Here is a 20,704-nt window from a genome sequence, read left to right as displayed (position 1 = left end):
GTGGAGTTGCTCTTTATGTGAGAGAGCAGCTAGAATGTATTGAACTTCACTTGGGGGAGAGTGATGTAGCAGTGGAGAGCTTATGGGTGAGAATCAAGGGGCAGGCTGGTAAGGGTGACACTGTTGTGGGGGTGTACTACAGGCCCCCTGATCAGGATGAGGAGGCTGATGAGGCCTTCCGAAAGCAACTGGATGTAGCGTCACGTTCCCAGGCACTGGTGCTTATGGGGGACTTCAATTATCCAGATATTTGCTGGATGACCAACATAGCCAGGCACGCACGGTCCAGACGGTTCTTGCAGTGTGTTGAAGACAACTTTCTGATGCAGGTGGTGGAGGAACCGACGCGGGGAGGGGTGTTACTGGACCTTATTTTCACCAACAGGGATGGACTTGTTAAGGAAGTAAAGGTAGGGGGCAGTTTGGGTTGTAGTGATCATGAGATGGTGGAGTTCAAGATCCTGAGCGGAAGAAGCAAAGCAATAAGTAGGATTGCTACCCTGGACTTTAGGAGAGCCAACTTCGATCTCTTCCGGGACCTACTTGGAGCTATCCCGTGGGCTCGGGTGTTAGAAGGTAAGGGGGCCTCTGAGAGCTGGTCAGCATTTAAACAGCTCTTCTTCCAAGCTCAGGATCGGTGCGTCCCTGTGAACAAGAAATCGGGAAAAGGTGGCAGGAGACCTTTGTGGATGAGCAAGGAGCTCATGCGCAAGCTCAAAGGAAAGAAGAAGGTCCATGAAATGTGGAAAAAGGGTCTGATCACTTGGGAAGAATATAGGAATGTAGTCAGGGCCTGCAGGGATGCGACGAGGAAGGCTAAAGCCCGTCTGGAATTGAATCTGGCTAAAGTGATAAAGGATAATAAAAAAGGCTTCTTCAAGTATGTTAATAGCAAAAGGAAAACTAGGGAGAATGTGGGCCCCTTACTAAGTGAGGGGGGGGTCCTCGTAACGGGGGATGCTGAGAAGGCAGAGATACTGAATGCCTTCTTTACTTCTGTCTTCAGTGAAAAGGCTCCCCTGCAGGAATCCCACACCCTGGAGGTTAGGGAGAGGGTCTGGGGAATGGGAGACTTCCCTTTAGTCAGGAAAGAGGATGTGCGTGAGCGCCTAGGCAGTACTAAGGTCCACAAGTCCATGGGACCTGATGGGGTGCATCCACGTGTGCTGAGGGAGCTGGCGGAGGTCATTGCCGAACCGCTCTCCATCATTTTTGAGAGGTCTTGGACAACAGGGGAGGTCCCTGAAGACTGGAGGATAGCCAATGTCACTCCGGTCTTCAAAAAGGGCAAGAAGGAAGATCCGGGTAATTATAGGCCTGTCAGCCTCACCTCCGTCCCTGGAAAGGTGATGGAACAGCTTGTGCTGGATACCATCTCCAGACAACTGGGAGAAAAGGAGGTTATCAGGAGTAGTCAGCATGGGTTCACCAAGGGGAGGTCGTGCTCGACCAACTTGGTGGCCTTCTATGATGCTGTCACATGCTGGGTGGATGGGGGAAGAGCGGTAGATGTAATCTACCTTGATTTTAGAAAGGCGTTTGATACTGTCTCCCACGACATCCTTATAACAAAGCTGAGGAAGTGTGGGATAGACGAGTGGACAGTGAGGTGGGTTGAGAACTGGCTGACTGGCAGAGCGCAGAGGGTCGTCGTTGGTGGTGCAGAGTCTGGCTGGAGACCTGTAACCAGTGGTGTCCCCCAGGGGTCTGTGCTGGGTCCGGTCTTGTTCAACATCTTCATCAATGACCTTGATGAGGGGATAGTGGCCACCCTCAGCAAGTTTGCTGATGATACGAAGTTGGGAGGATTGGCTGACACGCCTGAAGGCTGTGCTGCCATTCAGCGAGACCTGGACAGGCTGGAGAGCTGGGCAGTAAGAAACCGGATGAGGTTCAACACAAGCAAGTGTAGGGTCTTACACCTAGGGAGGAAGAATTGCATGCACCAATACAGGCTGGGGGATGAGCTGCTGGAGAGGAGCTCTGCAGAGAGGGACCTGGGCGTCCTGGTGGACGACAGATTGGCCATGAGCCAGCAGTGTGCCCTCGTGGCCAAAAAGGCCAATGGCATTCTGGGGTGCATTAAAAAGAGCGTGTCCAGCAGGTCGAGGGAGGTGATCCTCCCCCTCTACTCTGCCCTGGTAAGGCCTCATCTGGAGTACTGTGTCCAGTTCTGGGCTCCCCAGTACAAAAAAGACAGGGATCTCTTGGAAAGAGTCCAGCGGAGGGCCACAAAGATGGTGAAGGGCCTGGAGCATCTCCCCTATGAAGAAAGGCTAAGTAAACTGGGTCTGTTTAGCCTTGAGAAAAGAAGACTGAGAGGGGACCTGATCCAGGTTTATAAATATCTGAGGTGTGGCGGCCATAGTGGTGAGGCCAGTCTCTTTTCAGTGGTACGTGGAGACAGGACGAGGGGAAACGGACATAAGCTGCAGCATAGGAAGTTTCGCACGAATGTGCGTAAGAACTTCTTCACGGTGAGGGTGACGGAGCACTGGAACAGGCTGCCCAGGGAGGTTGTGGAGTCTCCTTCTCTGGAGATATTCAAGTCTCGCCTGGACGCCTACCTGTGCGACCTGGTGTAGGGAACCTGCTTTGGCAGGGGGGTTGGTCTCGATGATCTCTAGAGGTCCCTTCCAACCCCTACAATTCTGTGATTCTGTGATTCTCCCTTGCCTGTGGGATGGATCTGAGCAGCTCTGACCCGCTCTGTCCCCCCCACACCACCTCTGATTTCCCCCCTGTGCCACCCACCCCATCCACTCCCCAAACCATGCCCTTTTGCTTCTCTCCTGCAGGAAACCTAATCTCTCCGGTAAATGACACCCAGAGCTATTTTGGAGCTGTGCTGTGGGGGAAAGCAAAGCACGTCAGCAATGTGACAGCCAGGAGGGGTGGGCAGGGGGTGGCACAGCCTAACCCCGAGCGGCGAAGGCACAGCGGGGAACTCGGGGGGACCTTGTGCCGTGCGTCCCTATCGCCGCTGGGGTTTCTGTTTTATTTTGCTGAAGGGGAAAGGGGGGAACCAAGGCCAACATGGTGTCCCCACGTCCTCTGTTCCCCTCTTCCCCTTTCCACCTTCTGTCATCTTCATAGGAAGCGGCTTTCTGTCACCCTGCCCACGGACTTCTATCTCCTCAGGCTCCAGGTAAGACCGAAACCTTCAGCTGTGGGGAGGTGTGAGATTTGAGTGTTTGAGATAAAAAAAAAGAGCAGCGTTTGTGGCTGTGGAAGGGGTGAGGTTGTTTCTGTGTCAGTGTTACTGCACTGGAGCGTGGTTTGTGAAGCACATTTGGAGATGGAGCTGAGGGTGGAGATGGTAAATCCATCCTTCAGCTGGGGAGCAAACATGGATTGCATTGCTTACTTCTGGCTGTGTTAAAAAAGAAACACGGATCAAGTTAGAGGAGAAAATAGGGGAGAGTCAGCATTCTATTGGTCGTGTTTGATGTAATTTGTCCCCAAACTAGTGATAGCAGCATGAATGAAGAGCCTGGAAAAATAAGAGAAGTGACAGCAAGTAGTGCTTTTTAGAATTTTATTTGCAGGGCACAATCCTCAGTGAGAGCTCTTTCCCTCTGAGCTCCTCGCCGGTGCTGACACCGATTCAAACCACTGCCCCCACCCTCCTCACATTTCTCCAAATGGCTCTGATGGGCAGAGATGGAGCCCGACAGCTGAAACTATTTTCGTCCCCACAGCTCAATGGGGTGGAGTGGCTGTTAGGGCAGTGACGTCCTCGATAGAATACAGGCGCTGGAGACGGAGGATCGCGGCTCATTGAGGGAATTCTTTGTCCCTATGGCTGTTGTCATCTTGCTGCTCCCTCCCATAGGAAATACACTTTAAGTCTTCCAGCTTAATATAAGTGAGTTTATTTCTCTGTTAATGCTGATGGGAAAGTATGTGAGAGGTGGGGGTGTTTGTTTCAGGACTGTTTTATTTATGGATATCTGTATTAGAAGTGATATATTGCAAGGACATGGTTGCAAGTTGTGCCAGAAGAGATTTAGATAGGATATTAGGAAGGATTTCTTCAGGGGGAAGGTGTTGGAATGGGCTGTCCAAGAAAGTGCTGGAGTCCCCATCCCTGGGGGTATTTAAGGAATGCATAGGGGTGACACTGAAGGACATGGTTCAGTGGTGGCACCTTGTGATCTTGAAGGTATTTTCTAATCTAGGTGATGCTGTGATTCTCTTGCAAGGGAGAGAGAAGTCTGTGGAAAGGATTAATTATGTGATATAAATCACTGTGAGTCCACTGTGCTCCCAAACCTCCCAGGTTCACTTGTTCAAGCTCCCAGTCTTTGCTGCCTAAGCAGATGTGGGTGTTCTGCCACAGCCACTTGCATCCAGGATATGGTACACAAAATCCAATTGGAAGAAATTTGTGATGACTTTACTAGCACTTACATCACCCCTTTTCTGTCCCCAGAATTATATTTCCCCTCTATTTCTGTCCCTTTCTCCCCCGTGAAGCAGCAATGAGCATCACCCTGCACCTAAGGCCTCCCCTGTGTTGTAGATGTTACTTATGTTTGGTCAGAGCAGCCTGGGTGGCTACAGGCTTAGGAAAACAAAAGATGCCGTGTAATCTGGAGTGAGGATTATTGGATTTATACTGATTAACTCATCTATTTCACTTCAGTGTCCCATGTGTTATGCCAACTGTGTAACCATCACACGTTGCTTATGTGACTGGAAGGTGACCTGACTACGTTGCCCAGTGGTTGCACAAACCATGTGGATGATGCTTGTTGGAGTTTTCTGAAGGTGTGACTCTTTTATTTGCTACCAGTTGTTAGAAATATTCAGTGTATTGAGAAAGGATTTATTCCAGGAGTGTGAGTTGATGCAGTTCCCTTCCTAGATACTTGCTGCGTAATTAGCCCTAACTGACTTCTGCAGGTCAAAATGGTAAAATTGTCATGAGCATAGCCAAATTTTGCTCAGGGTTGCTCATGTTGAGCACCACGTGTTAGCAGATAGCCACTCATGAAGCTTCCCTTAACCTCTCCTGTAGGCTTTAGCCAACTACAGAGGCAACATGGAGTGCAAGTAAGCCCTACCCTGAATTGAGACAGAAGCTTACTGCAGTAGGCTTAGTTTATTGCATGGACTTCTCTGTGTCCTACATCTCCTATAGCACCTATCCTCCAGCCACCACAAAAAGCTCTTCCATTGCTCATCCTGTGACCTTTGGATGTGCCAGATTTGCTGTCCCTCACTGCAGTGGAATTCAGAGTAGCCCAAGCTCAGCTCTGCGTCCAGCTCCTCAGTGACAGATCCCATTCCTGCTCTGATGAAGCAGGCGCCAGATGAATGCCATCATCTCAGATCGGTCTATCTGCAAATCTCTGTGTGCACCTCGTTTGGAGACATAATGGGCACGGAGCACTGAGTGAGCTGCTGTGCCTTTCATCTGTGAAGCACCACTGTAATGGTTTGTAGGTGTCCACTGCTCTGACATCACTGAGCTTACAGCTGACACCGCACTCGTGCCGTTTGCTTTCTGACCTCTGTTCCCTGAGAGGTTGTTAGAAGCAATAAGGCAGTGAGATTATTGCCCAGCAGCACTTAAAACATCAAAGGAAAGCTGCACTGTCCGTTTTATGACCCATCAGCTTCCCATCCCGGCCACAGAGCAGTTTGCTCTGACTTTTAGATGGAAAAACACAGGCAGATATATCATGTAAACTGCACAAATACCATCAGTGCCTTGATTTTATCTGAAGCTTGATGTTTTAGTGATATTCTTTGAAAGGTTCGGGGCTCAGAAACAGGAGCTTCCATAATTACGTTGCCCCTTATCTCAGGAAAGGAGGGATAGCAAGACTGCAGAAGTAAGTCCAGGAAACATGAACTCTACAGCAGGCACAGGACAGGTCTTAACGTGGTTTCTGGAGAACCTCTGTGCTTTTGGTTTGCATTAAGACTTCAGCAGTTGTTTGGATTTAGGCAGATGTTAGAGTCACAGAATCATTTAGGTTGGAAAAGAACTCTGATATTTCCAACCCTGACCCACCCCCACCACGTCCCTCACATCTCCACGGTTGTGGAACACATCCAGGGAAATCCTGACTGTGTGCATGGCTGTCTCTTGTTTCCTGGGCAGTGATTTGACTTACTTGCATTATCTGACACTTGTGCTGCTTTCCTCAAAACATGAAAAAATGGAAAAATTGAAAGGATAAAGGTACAGGCCAAATGATGTGTATTTTGCTCAGAAATACCCACATGTGAATGTGATCTCTGCTGCAAACGATGCGTCGCAGTGGGATTATAAAGTGAAATGTGGCACTGGTAGATGTCAGATTAATTGGAAGGGGCATTTGCACTGATGAGGTTTACTCATGTTTTGTTGCCCTATGATTATAAAGAGAGCAGTCCTCACATTTGCAGAGAGTTAATATTGCCGTTGAAATTTGTGTGTGCCTGTAAGGAGTCTACATTAGTGTATTTGCTTAATAAACTTCTTAAAACGTTGCACTCTAGAAAAATCAACTGTTGGCCTTACAGCAACATGCCCACATGGCTCTGTGCTCCCTCTTGCTCCTCATCCATTTCTCAGTCTAACCAAGGGAGATGCCTTTTCTCCTATTTGAATGTAAAAAATGTGTTTTTACTAGTCCTACCTAAGGAATAAGGAATCATAGAATCACCAAGGTTTGGAAAGACCACTTTTTTTTTTTTTTTTTGCTCTTTGTGATATCATGGGTTCGAAGCTGGAATGGAGTTGATGCGGGAAGGATGAAATAGGACAATGTCTTCCAAAGACAGAGCCAAACAATTTGATGCTATGATGCAGCCTGAAATTCAGCCTAATGGGCAGGGAAGGTTGAGGCATGAGTTCCAAGTCCGTGTTTTAATTTATTCTTTATTACTGTAGTGAATGCTACTGCTTGATTCTCCAGGGACGAACTTCAATCCCAGCATCTCCCCACCCTCTATTAGAATTCTACTGCCTCAAATGAGCAGAAGGTTCTGATCATCAGTCAGTTGACTTCAGTGGAAATTTCCACTGACTTCAGTGTACTTTGGCTCCAGCCCAATGCCTGTGTCTGCATCTTCCAGCCATTGCAGCCTTGTAAGTGTTTATGAGAAATATACTTTAAAGCTCAAGTGAGGACAGAGGTTGGATGCAGTCAGAGGGAATAGGAAGTGCAAACTGGTTCACAGATTTCTGTGATACCATCTTCAATAGTAGCAATGATTCATATGAATACCATCCCAGGTTTTCGTGCCCCCACTTTCCCATTCTTCAATTTTAATGTCAGTTTGTGTCTTCCAGCCTCCACCAGAGTAATTGGAATGAAAAATAATTTGCTATTAACGTCATGCCTGATTTGTTGTACACAGGTGGTTGGATTAGATGATCTTAATGGTTTTTTCCAACCTCAATGTGATTCTAGGTACTGTGGCAAGTACCTTGTCATATATGCTGAGTGTGAGCCTGTTTTGACATGAAGAAAAGGGAGGAAAACCAGGGCATAGGGAAACAAGCAGTTTCCCCAAGGCCATGGTGCAGGTGAGCAGCCCAGCCACCTCCCACCCACTCTGCCATCATTTATTTGCTTGTTCACCTTAAGGCACTGCAGCAGGAGTTGGAGGAGGGGGGAAAACCTGGTGAATCCTCTGCCCGAATTGTGCCTAAAGCAACGAAGCAGGTTTTTGGCTTGTTCTTACTGCTTTCTGCTGGAGGTTGGAGGGGAAAGTGGTAAGGGCATCTGCCATTGGGTGAGAGAGGGGGTGGATGTGTGGCCAGCAGGGAAGCCAGGCTGCCATAGGATTAAGCAGGATATTTCTGTCTTGGTGACTGATTATTATTTCCTTTGAGTTCCTCCCAGCACAGCGCCTGGTAGCTTCACTGTATGTGGCAACTTTGAAGGTGAAAGAGCACGGAGGTGAGGGCTCTGCAGACCCCCTCTGAATCATTCCTATGGCTCAGGAGGTGCAAGTTGCTAATGCAGAAGTGCCTGGCATTGTGCACCTGGAGACAGGGAGTGATTAGGGAGGGACTGTGCTCAGAAGCAGGACTCTCAGAGAGGCTCAGATCTGGGGTTTGCTCTCCTTACACAGCTCTATTCTGGTGTCTAATCCTTTTTCCAGGCACAGTTAACTGCTGCACTTGGGTTTCTGGTGGCTTTAGCTGTGCTTTGCTCATCCAAGAAATGCTTGTGCAGAGAGCAGGGCTGCTCCTGAGGGATTAGAAGTAGTTTCACTCCAGCAGAAGGGAAAGAACATCCAGGAGTCGTGAGTGAACAGAGAAAGTTTGTGTGCCATGCAAAGTTCAGGTGATCTAAAACGCTGTGCTCTGCTGTGATGTTCTCCAGCTGCACAGGAACAGGTGGACTCTGCGAACAGTGAGTGCCACTGATTGCTTCTGGCTTTCTCAGCATGCAGGGGTGCCAGAACTGCTGTTAGCTTTAGTTCTGAACACTGCTGCCCCTGGAAGTGCTCAAGAAATGCGGGGATACAGCACTGATGGACATGGTTTAGTGGACATGGTGGGGGTGGGTTAACAGTTGGACTAGATATTGGTGGTCTTTTACAACCTTAATGATTCTATGGTTCTTCTCGGTTGATCTGTGCTGCCAAACAGCTGGTATGCAGCTAACCCTGAAAGCAAAGCACAGAATCACAGGGATTGGAAAGGACCAACCCCCTCCTAAAGCAGTTCCCTACAGCAGTTTGTACAGGAAAGCACCCAGGTGGGTTTTGAATGCCTCTAAAGAATAGACTCCACCAGCTCTCTGGGCAGCCAGTGCTCTGCCATCCTCAAAGTAAGGAATTTTTTTTTCTTATCTTCATATGGAATTTCCTGTGTTTCAGTTTGTGCCCATTGCCCCTTGACCTGCTGCTGGGCACCACCACCAAGAGCTTGGCCCCATTCACTCGACTCCTGCCCATTGGATATGTATAAGCATTGATGAGATCTCCCCTCACCCTTCTCCAGGCTGAACAGTCTCAGGGCTCTCCTTGTTTCCCCATAATGGAGATGTCCCAGATCCCATCATCTTTGTAGCCCTCCCTGCACTTTCTCTAGAAGTTCCCAGTCTTTCTTGAAGCGAAGGGCTCAGAACACAATAAGCAGGTGATGAGATGTCGTTCCAGCAAGCCCTGAGCAACGTGGTGCTTTTTCTAGGAAGCCTGGCATTGTTTGGATTCCAGTATATGTTACCCACGGTTGTTCCTTCACGTGCCTTCGTGCTCCTGTGATTGAGAGCAAGAAGGCGAAGGTGGGAGTCTGCCCAGGCATACATAGTGCATGTTCTCTGCAACATATAGGTGAAGCTCTGTATTCAGCTAGATAGATACTTGTTGGCTATTGGCACTGTGGCCAAAGGGGTTGTATTTCAGAGTTTGTTCGATTAAAAACTGGGAATAAAGAAAAATGGCATCAATAGTATGGCACGGATATCCGTGCCCCACTGCGGTTTGCTGTAAGGTCTGCGTGGACATGGTTCAGAGAACAAGGCCGTGGGGTGGATAAAGACCAGAGTAGAGATGGGGTGCTTAACACCGGCAGAATTAAAACAACAAATGCAAGGAAAAGGGAGAAATATTGAAAAGACTCAGGGCAATGAAGAGGAAAAAAAAATAGGTGAAAGGAAGATGGGCACAAAGAAGGTATTTTGATAGGTAGACTCATCGCTCAGAATTTCGTGTCTTTATGACTACAAAACCAGCCCATATGTTATATTGCATTAGTACTGATCACTTTCTTAGTGCCATCGTGCTGTTTCTGTATGAACTGCCTGAAGACTTGTACTTCACCCAGTGACTTCAGTGGGAAAATGGGCTGCTTTCTCAGCAGATTCACATCACTCAGTTTGAACGTGAGAAGTATGCAAGGTCTTCTCACTCCTTAAAAAAAAAAAAAAAAAAAAAAAAAAAAAAAAAAAAGGACAGTGGAAATGTACTCTAATCAGATTGTTCTGGATGACAAATGACCTGATACCACAAAAGTGCAGCAGTTGTTTGCTTGTACCATCAAATCTGCTCGCTTGTGACATTTTTCTTTCTCATCCTTTAGGTAACCAAGATGGATTACAGCTCGTTCAGTGGAGTCCCCCGCTTCCTGACCCGGCCAAAGGCATTTATAGTGTCCGTGGGGAAGGATGCCACACTGAGCTGCCAAATCATTGGAAATCCCATCCCAGTTGTGAGCTGGGAAAAGGACAAACTTCCCATCCAGTCTGGGGGAAGGTTTAAAACCACAGAAGATGGGGACCTCTATCAGCTAACTATCTATGATCTGAGCCTGGAGGACAGTGGCCAATACATCTGCCGTGCCAAGAACACCATCGGGGAAGCTTTTGCAGCTGTTAGCATCAAAGTCGGAGAGGAGACCACAGTCACAGAGTCAGCCCCATATTTCATCCAGAAACCTTCCTCCATCAAAGTAACTTTGGGAGAGGATGCCATGTTCAAATGCAAAGTCCAAGGCAGCCCTCCCCTCTCTGTGAACTGGGAGAAAGATGGCAGACACCTGAGGAACCGGGCTGACGCTGGCCGCTTCCAGATAGAGTCAGCTGGGGAGTCCAATGCTCTCACCATTCAGTGTGCCCGGCTGGGGGACAGTGGCACATACACGTGTCGGGCTGAGAATCCCATCGGCTCTGCCAGCGCTTCCGCAGCGCTGGTTGTGGAATCGCAGGGCTCTTCCAACCCGGGCAGCCATTTCGATACCAGCTGTGGCAAAACCTCCTCTTTGTTGTCTCATTTGCAAAAGAGGCGGGAGGAGATCAGGAAGATGGACGTTTCCTACGGGGCTCTTGATGCCACATCAGCACAGTCTTACTCCAAAACAGAAGGGCTGTCTGGCATCGGTTACAGCCTCTCCAGGGATTACGAGAGGGCAGCCGGGCTCACCACCAAAGGGGCTCGCAACGCCATGTTTGGGACGCTGACGCGCAGCTGCAGTGTGACGGAAGGGAAGCACGCCAAGCTGAGCTGCTACGTGACTGGGGAGCCTAAGCCAGAGATCGTGTGGAAGAAGGACAACGAGGTCATTGTGGAAGGGCGGAGGCACGTCATCTATGAGGATGACCAGGAGAACTTTGTGCTGAAGATCCTCTACTGCAAGCAAGTGGACAATGGGCTGTACACCTGCACGGCCTCTAACCTGGCAGGGCAGACCTACAGCTCTGTGTTGGTCACTGTCAAAGGTGAGTGCTTCCACCTGCTCCTGCAAGCGGGAAGGCGATGCTTCTAGCTTGGTGTGAAACTGTGCAAAGCTTCTGCCACCAAACTGCAGGAAGGGAGCATGGGTTGGACATAAAAACCCCTGTAGATTGAAATGGGGTTATAGCACTGCAACAGGTGACCCGGGGAGGGGGAGTCTCATCACTGAAGGGCTTTAGGATGCACAGTAAACAAGCTTCAGTCGGGAACGGCTGATGTTTCAGGGTGGATACTAAGAAAAACTGCTTCTCCTGATGAGTAGTTGGGCATTGGAACAGGCTGCTCAGGGAGGTGGTGGAGTCACCGTTCCTGGGGGTGTTCAAGAGTAGATGTTGCCTTGAGTGACGTGGCTTAGTGGGCATGGTGGTGACGGGTTCATGGTTAAGCAAGATGATCTTAGTAGTCTTATCCAACCTTAATGGTTCTATGTAGAACTGGCACGTTGTGGAGCAGCTGGGATGAACTAGATCTTTACTATAAAACCTGGAGAGATGGGAGCTTTAATGTGAGAGATCAACTGCCATCCTCTGATTCCAGTGAGTGCCGAAGCTTCATCTTTCCCTCCAGGTTTTAATCATATCTGGGTTTAAATTCACCACAGGGCTCAATCACACCACATTCCTAATCTCACCGCACGCCATTAAACAGAAGTAGAGAAAACTCCTCCCTGCAAACCGAATATGTCAGGCTGCATTGGACCCTTCAGGGGCCCTAATACAACTCCAATCACAGCTTCCTCTGTTCTGCCCAGAGTGACCCACCAGCAGCCCTGTTATTGCCAGGCTGCCTCAGCCTTTTCCCAGCTTGTGCTGTTGGGCAGCCTGCAGTCCTGGTGTGCTCCCAGAACTCCATCAACGCCAGGATGCCTCTGCTTGCAGCGGTTGAGGGGTGATGAATTTGCCTTCAGAGCATCCCTCAGCACTGCTGCAGGTCAGATCAAGGTCCTCAGAACATAAACAAACGCGGTGCACGTTTTCACAAAGGAAACTGTGTATTTTCAAACTTCTATTTGGCGAGGCTTCAGCAAGCAGTTTGAAACCCAGGCAGCATGAATTGATTCTCAGATGTAAAAAACAAGCTAAAAAACAAAAAACAAACAAAAACAACAACAAAAAACAACAACAACAACACCAAAAAAAAGCAACCTTTTGCATGGCAAAATTGACTCTTTGAAATGAAAGCAAATATGTCAGAAATTCCAATGCATAGGAAATGCCTGCGTTCCATACTGGTCTGTAAGACATACTGGTCATTTAGTTTTGTGATTTTTCCTCTTCTGGATATTTCTTCATTCTCACTGTCTTTCCCAGCAGTGACTCATGCCCTGTGTCCATCAGTGACACTCAATCCATGCAGCTCGCTGGCACCAGTCCCACTCATTGCCATCCCGTGGAGGTGCTGAGTGGTGTAGAGAAGAGCATTTGGCTCTTCCCTAAAGCTGTGATTACTGTATGAGATGGGATTCAAAGGAGAAGACCAAGACCCCAGGATCTGGGGTGGCTGATCTTACTGAGAATGGCTCCAGCTCCATTCCTCATCTAGTGTCTGTCTGGCTCTGAAAAGCACTGCACCATATTTGTTTGATAATTCCCAAGGGGTGCAGCCTGTTCCAAAGAAGACAAAGAATGCGAAGCAGCAGGCCTGGGAGCAAGCACCATGGCGAAGTGCTATTCATCAATGTCCATTGTCAAGAGATGTGAGTCAGAGGGCTCAAGTGGAAATGTTTGTGGTCTGTTTCTTTGTGATACTATTCCATGTAGGGCTTTCTGACCAGGCCAAGGCAACCATGGAAAATCTACTTGTGTTGGTTATAATTAGGCTCTGAATAATGGCTCCCCTTTGTGTCACAAGAAGTGCTCATCCATTCAAAGACAGCTCAGGATGATGTAGCAATGAAGGGAGCTTTTAATTTCGTCCTTTATGCAACTGATGATGCCATTAGCTCATCTGAGGTCATGTTTTGAGGAGTAGATCATCTTGCCCCACAATCCTCTCTTTGCTGAGTTGTACAGAAGAGAATGAATGATGTGACCGCATTGGACTGTGTGCAGATAACAGAGTATTTAGGGAGCTTGTGATGCTGCTTCCTCCATGCTTACCCATAGGCACAGATAGATACAGATCCACAGATAGTTGTGGATGCCCCGTCCCTGGAGGCATTCAAGGCCAGGCTGGATGTGACTCTGAACAGCCTGGTCTGGTGGTTGGAGACCATGCACGTAGCAGGGGGGTTGAAACTAGGTGATCATTGAGATCTTTTTCAACCCAGGCCATTGAAAACCTGGATAGGAAAGCTTCATGGGTCTAACTGCAATTTGGGCACTCTGGTTCATGTACAGCACATAATTTCAACACAAGACTTTGTGTGACAATATTTGTGGGTGTTTAAAATGTAGCATTAAGAAAAATTACCTAGCCCAGCATCCTGTCTCCAAAGTGTCTAATGGCAGCACCTCAGACCAAAGGACTGGGCACAGCTTCTAGCTTGCCTCTTACATGTTTTCAGTCTAGATCCTAAACCTAAAACATGCATAAGGCATGGGCTTGGCAAAGTGCTTAAGTATTGAACTGAAAGAAAAAAAGAGTTTTTTTTTTTTTTTTTTTTTTTTTTAACTGTTCCTGGATGGGGATGTACTGAATTAAATAGAGGTCCCAAGGAAGAGGCTACAATGAAGAGAGTCACTTTCACAATTAAGGAAAACCAAGAGTTTATTACTCTTATCCAGTAACGTGCTGGTTTCTAATAGCTAGAGCAGGGATAAAAACACAAGCCATGCACTGAAATGTGAGCTGTAAAAGCAGTCAATAAACTTTTCCCAAGGAAAGTTCCCCTTTAACAAACCAAAGAGCAGAGATGATGGGAGAAACATGAATGAATAACTTGAATTTCCTGAAGGCTTTGAACATGTCCCTAAGCCACATGTATAGTCAATAAGAATAGTGTACAGGTCTCTATCCTTGGGCCTGGACCAAGCAATATTTGTCTGAGTAAAGGAATACAGAGGCACTCAGTAAGAAGCTAAGTAACCAGATACTGTATGGAAAGATTAAAGGTTGCTAGCCAACTAGGATCAAGGCTGGAAAAACAGATTGGTGCCAAAACCACTTCTTTCTTCCTCTGATACAAAATGATGTTGGATGACTGCTGGAGTGATCTGAGATCTGAAAGAGAATGGAAACGTGAGAAATATGGAGGTACAAAGGCAATTTGGGAAGCACTGTAACTAAGGAAAGGAATGAAGGAATGAGATAACGAGAGTTTTCCTGTATAACTTTAGATTGTTCCTTTTTGAAGTATCTTCTGTGTTCTTACTGTCATTGGATGACTTCTGGGAAAAAATGACCCTGGAATAATAAATGGAGAGAACTACAAGAAGCCCAAGAGTAGGCAAGAAGTGCAGGCAGGTGAAAGCCCAGGTTGGGAGGGCCAGTATCCATTGGGAAGGTTAAGGGGACTCTAGCTTCTTTGCAGGCTGCACCTATTCTTAGCAAAATATGTTAGCAGGGCCCTTATTTAAAATATAGCATCACCTCATTGCTGTGCTGGTTGGTATGGACCAAAGAAAAGCCTATGATGCTGGAGACACGTGTTTTCAAGACGAGCAGCCAAATTCATAGCTGGTTTAAGCTCTTGCAGTTCTAACTAACTCCATGAGCTGCTCTTGCTCCATGCTCCCTCAGGGCTCTGCTTTGCTTCTTTCCATTTCACATTTTTCCCAGTAGACTGAATTTTGTAGATCTCATATTTCTCCTTCTATAGAAATGCTTTTACTGCCCTCATACGCGTTAGTGAGCATTGCTGCTTTGACTAAAAACAGACAAATAGAAAAAAACGTACAGTAAAAAAACTGTGGAGAAATCATCATTTAAAAGAAATTCATACTGACAGTAGAGATGAATTTCAGTGACCTGTCAGGGCACTCTGTGTGAAGGAAATGAGTCGTGCTGGGAGCTGAGATGCTGTAAGGACAAAGTAGAACTGGTGCTCAAATTCAGACCACTGAGCTTGCATGGAAGGAAATGCTTCTAGAGAAAGCTTGGTTTGGAGTTATTGCAAAGACTTTGTTTCATACTTTTGGTGGCACTTATATCAAACAGATGTTGTTGAGGTAACAATTATGTTGCACGTGAGCTCAGATGAGCATGCTTTCTGCTTATCTTCCAAGGACATTTTTTTAGGTATTCTGAACATTTTGGATAATCATAGAAAGGCCTGGGTTGAAAAGGACCACAATGCTCATCCAGTTCCAACCCCCTGCTGTGTGCAGGTCACCAACCCAGAGCCACATCCAGCCTGGCCTTGAATGCCTGCAGGGATGGGGCATCCACAGCCTCCTTGGGCAAAAGGAGGAAACCAGCTGGTTGTCAAATGGCTGTATCTTCCATATTGGAATCATACTTAGGAAGACCCTATAATGAGAGTTACCTTGTGGAAGAGTAATAGATGACAAACAGCCATTTAGAACTGGGCAGCTGATATTTATGGAGTCTGACAGATGGAATGCGATGCCGATATCTGCAGCACCCCTTCCCGAAATGCCTCTGATAGTTACAGCACAGAATGTTTCTGAATTGTGGTGGGTGCTGTAGGGAGGGTTCCAACATCGGAGAATTTGCCCAATCTGATAGACTGCAGCCCCATATGGTGTGAAAGAAGATAATGTAGAGGTCTTTGCTCCACTCATTATCCTGACCAGTGCATTAATGCGTTTAGTTATTTTCCTGTTTAGCTAGTTAAGTAGAAAATACGCTAAAAGTCTTTCACATGTAAATATTACCCAAATTAACTCCTTTTGTCTTGTGGCTGACCAGGCACGTTAACATAAGCAAGATAAAGATATGTTCAGGAATTAAAAGGGTGGTGGATTTCAGAGCCTCTCTCGCACACTCGCACATCTCCAAAGCAGGAAAAAGCAACGGGCTGGGAAAATAGCAGTCTTTAATTTAATTTGTCAGCTGCTGTCTCTGCTGTCTCCCTGAAGCCTTATTCAGAGCAAAATAAGATGTGTGCATATGTCAACACAGTGGAAGCAAAGTTGTTTTCAGATGATATCTGTGACCGCTCAGCGGCTGTAAAGAGAGAGGTGTTAATGACATGGCTTTAAGTATGGAAACAAGCCTGTGTACTTCTCAGGTGTGCCTTATGTTTCCTTCTGGTCCTTGGGCACATCACTCTGCTCTCATAGTCAGCTCTAAAGTGCCTCCTATCTCACACAGCTGCATTGCATCCACTTCTTCAATGCTGGCATTGTTATGATAAATGCATTCTTGACGACGTCATCCTCTTGCTTGGTCCCCTGGCAAGAGCATTGCATCCACTTAATTCCCCCTGACCACGTGGGGTGCTTTCAGATGTGAGACACAGGAGTCCAAGCTGCCTTTTGGGTAGAGAGAAAGAGGTAATTAATGTGGAGAAAGGGCTGTGTTGCCATAGCTGAAGAGTTTTTGAGGAAAGATTTTGACTTGCCTTGAAATGAGACGTTAACCCAAAAGGCATGTCCTCTATTGTATGGGTTTCCAATGAAGTTCCAGCTCCAGAATAACAACCTAAACAGTGTTTAGCATCAGTGTCTCCTAGTCCTTTCCTAGTGATGGGGCAGGAGGGACAGACAGTGGCTCAGCTGCCAAAAGATGCAGGGACAACTTTTAAACCATGCTCTGTCCAACAGAAAATGCTGCAGGCTGCAAAGTCGGTTTTCATGCTCTACGTGTGTGCTCATGTTCACCCATCAGCCTTTCTTTCTCAGAAGTGATTTATGTGACCCTTCTACTTGCAAACCATAGCATGCCCAACACAGATCCCAGCGTTACAACATGGAGGGTTCTGGTCATCAGGGCTCAGGACCAAGGTATTTTAGGGCCAAGGTTTGATGTGGCTGATGATCACCGGTTGTCCTGCTCAACTCAGTGCCCCTTTCTCTGTTGTTGAGGTATCAGGGTAATTTCACAGGTCAGTTTCACTGGAATTAAATGGTATCTACCTTCTGTTTGTAAAATATCTCCCCTCACTGCCATGCAGCTGTTTTCCTGTTTCATCTGTGCTCTTCTTTCTCCCTAAGCCAGAGTGGTGCCATACAGTTGGTGAAGGAAAGCAGAGGCAGTTGGCAAACTTGGGCCCAGTGCAGAGGATGCTGAAGGGAGGGCTCCTGGTGCCCTATAGCCCCCCGTGGTGCCCTGCAGCCCCTCGTGGCCCTACTGCTTCTCACAGAGTTTGAGTCTTTCTTACTGAGGTATTTTTTTAATGCCTCTTATGCTAAGCTGCCACAAATTCCTGTTTCTCCTTTCTTTTTAATCCCCTGAAGAACCACCAATACCCTTCAAGGAAAAACTGAAGGACCTTGAAGTCTGGGAGAAGGAATCTGCCACCTTCCAGTGTGAAGTGCCTGTTCCCAGTACGGAGACATCTTGGTTCAAGGAGGAAACCAAACTCCGTCAGAGCAAGAAATACAACATAGAAGAAGAGGGCACGTATCGCCGGCTCACGGTCCAGAATGTCACTGCAGATGATGATGCTGTCTATATCTGTGAGATGAAAGAAGGGAGCAGGACCATTGCAGAATTGTCTGTCCAAGGTAAGAAAGAGCGTTACTATTTTAGATGGGCCAAGTCTCATCTACTGAGTGAGATATGCACATGTGGGACTCCAGACTTGAGCTTACAAACAGCATTCATCCCGTACACACAGAGAAGAACAGCAGAATCCCTTACTACGTGAGAAGAGAGCAACTTGTCTGTGGGTCCCTGAGTCTCTTATCAGGGTTTATCTGGGACACAGGGTCACAGAAAAAGAAGAGACTGCGTTGCTGCACAAGTCATGTCACGAAACAGAGCCCTATGCTTTAAGTGTTTTTCTGGAAGGCAAAGCCTTTGAGATATAGCTCAGCATTGTAGACTTTCCTTGACTTGATCCCAAGCAATGGATGTGTCTCCTGGCACCGTCTCATATAGTCTTGTCAGGTGTCTGGTAAACACAGTGGTAAATCTTGTCTGAGAGTGGTGCAGATCGGACTGGGAAGTTGGCTTGGCAGCTGTTTTATGGTCTGATGCATGGTGCAGGCTGTGGTCATCCGTATGATGTCAGACTGCAAACCTGATTCATATTTTAGAGCCCTGACATCTGCTTTTTGAAGTTTGAAAGGCTGATAAAATGTAGATATAGGTCTGTGTCCAAGACCTCTGAGTCCAGCGGTTCAGCACTGAGTTTAATGTAAGTGTAGAGTTGAGTACATCATAGGTGTCTCAACAACAACATGCACATCAGAGACAGTTGGCAGAAGGCAACATCAGTTCAGAACTCATTTGTTTGCTATCTGAAAAAGTACTCAGCTGCACAGCTCCAGGACCTGCAGTTTTTATGTTGATGCTGCTTGCTCTGGTGTCATTGGCGCGTCTCCGGTAATGCAAACTGGAAACCTACTGGATCACACTTGTCCTGTCTCTTTGAAACCTGAGTTTACTCCATCTGGAGACAAAATTCTCATAAATTGGTGCTGTGAGTCATTGTGAGAATTCCTTTCTGCCTAATTAGCACAGACATAAGAGTTGACATGAGTGAAGGCAGAAGGGGTAATTTAGTTTGTGGGCACTTGAGAGTTCAGATAGACATCCTTTTGTTTTGACTTCTGCTGGGGCCAAACCAGTCAAATGCTTTAAGTGTGTTTGGCCCTACTAGGACAGCTGGTATTTGTTTTTACTTGTTTGTGCTATGGTTCTATGACATGTTCCATTCAAAAGAGATTGACTGAGCCAGGTGGAGCTCTCAGGAGGGAAAGGAGGCAGAGCCTTCCTGAAGGAGCCCTGTGCTTGCCCAGAGGGAGAAGATTCGAGAGAGCAGGGTGGGGTGGGGATAACGTGTGAGCTTGTCAAAGTGGGCAGCTCAATGGCACTGCTTAGGGCAGCACAGGGCAGACACATGGCCAAGCCTCAGAGAGGATGAGCAGAAAACCAGAGTACTGAAAACTCCTGCTGAAGTGTGCCTGCTCTGTTTTATGAGACAGTTCAGCACTGCTTCCCATGAAATACCTCTAGATGCTTTCCTGTTAGAGGGCACTTCTGCCTTGCAGAGACTGTTCTGGGGCTTGAGACAGTCACTCTCTGCTGATAGGGGTGATTTTCTGATTTTTCTGAACAAACTCTCCTGTGGATAGTCACATTTGGTAACTCTGACATTATTCTATTAATTCATAAGCATGGTGGCATGGAAAAGCTACACGTCAGTGAATACATTCCATGTGAATTTTCATGTTCACTTTAAAGAGATGTGATGGCTTTCCATGTATCTTCTGTTAAGTTTGGTCATCGGTGCGCTTGGCAACTATGTCATTTATTGATCATTTGGTGGAAGCAAAATACCAAAGACAGCTGAGGACCTGTCTGGTTTTAAAACTGACCTATTTCAGCAAAGCATTTGTAAGAATTCCCAGCATATGCAGAAAAAAAAGCCATATCACTGTCAAACCTATTCTTGACAAAGCCAAATGCCTACCCAACAGGAGACACTGCATGTTAGACTAGGATCGTGAGTGACTGTAGTCAAATAAAATTGCTTTTCTGTTCTTGAAGGGCAAAACGAGTCCTTGGGATTATCTGTTGTGTGTAACACAGAGCCCATGATTTCACTGGGGGATGCATGTATGGTATCTACCATGTTTTATTGGGTGACAACTATTGACTAACCTGGCTGTTGTCTGAGCGGTCCACGGTTATTGGACACCTTTACATCTGCTGTTTGTAAACCATAATTACTTTCCTATTTAAAGGGAACATCATTAAAAAACTTCCACGAAAGACTGCAGTTTCAGTTAATGATACAGCCATTTTCTGTGTGGAGCTGGACAATGAATGCCAGAACATCCGCTGGCTGAAAAACACCGAAGAGGTGAAACCCAGCGATCGAATCTCCATCACGCGCTCTGGCAAACAATACACCATGATCATCCGAGAGTGTACGATGGAAGACGCCGGTGAGATTGTCTTCCTGGCTGATGAAAGCAGGACTTCTACCCAATTCACTGTGACCAGTAAGTTTCCCTTGTATTCAGCCCTGGTGTTGTCTCAGAGGGTGGTGAGGAGCTGGCACTGCTGCCCAGGGAGGAATGGGTGCCCCATTCCTGGAGGCGTTCAAGGCCAGGTTGGATGGATCCCTGAGCAGCCAGATTTTGTGGGTGGCAACGGGGGTTGGGTCTTTAAGATCCCTTCCAACCTAAACCCACCCATGATTTTCTGATTCCTCAGTACTCCTGTATTAAAGGTGTTCTTTATAGATACAGCTATGATGAGTTGTGTGGTGGCCGAAGAAAGTGGGAAGTTGGCCTGTCAGAAATGCCAACAACCTGATGTTATGGAGAGATCAAAAGAGAGAGAGAAGACAAGTTCTGGGGAAAGAGCATGGTAGAACACCCCAGGGCATTCTCATTCACACAGAGGGTGATGAGGCACTGGAACAGGTTGCCCAAGGAGGCTGTGGATGCCCCATCCCTGCAGGCATTCAAGGCCAGGCTGGATGTGGCTCTGGGCA

At 47.1% G+C, this 20,704-nt stretch overlaps 1 protein-coding gene across 14 annotated transcripts in view; it reads left to right on the top strand.

Annotated features, from left to right (window-relative positions):
- Positions 1-2,899: 2,899 nt before the first annotated feature.
- The window catches only part of OBSCN (obscurin, cytoskeletal calmodulin and titin-interacting RhoGEF), a 170,363-nt gene continuing 152,558 nt past the window's right edge, over positions 2,900-20,704 (top strand). For 10 of the 14 annotated variants that reach the window (XM_085226863.1, XM_085226867.1, XM_085226859.1 and 7 more), the window contains exons 1-4: positions 2,901-3,148; positions 10,037-11,171; positions 17,490-17,759; positions 19,947-20,207. In XM_085226863.1, coding sequence (XP_085082989.1) covers positions 10,046-11,171; positions 17,490-17,759; positions 19,947-20,207 — 1,657 coding nt within the window. In that variant the 5' untranslated portion in view covers positions 2,901-3,148; positions 10,037-10,045. Of the gene's footprint in view, positions 3,149-3,778; positions 3,869-10,036; positions 11,172-17,489; positions 17,760-19,946; positions 20,208-20,704 lie in introns of those variants that run through there. The other 4 variants (XM_010712264.4, XM_085226870.1, XM_085226871.1 and 1 more) reach the window with 4 other exon arrangements.

Source organism: Meleagris gallopavo, chromosome 6 (assembly GCF_905368555.1).
Source record: "Meleagris gallopavo chromosome 6, MGAL_WU_HG_1.1, whole genome shotgun sequence".
In the NCBI taxonomy this organism is placed as follows: Eukaryota; Metazoa; Chordata; class Aves; order Galliformes; family Phasianidae; genus Meleagris; species Meleagris gallopavo.
Note: the sequence above shows the minus strand (reverse complement) of the source record. Positions and strands in the feature narration are given on the sequence as shown.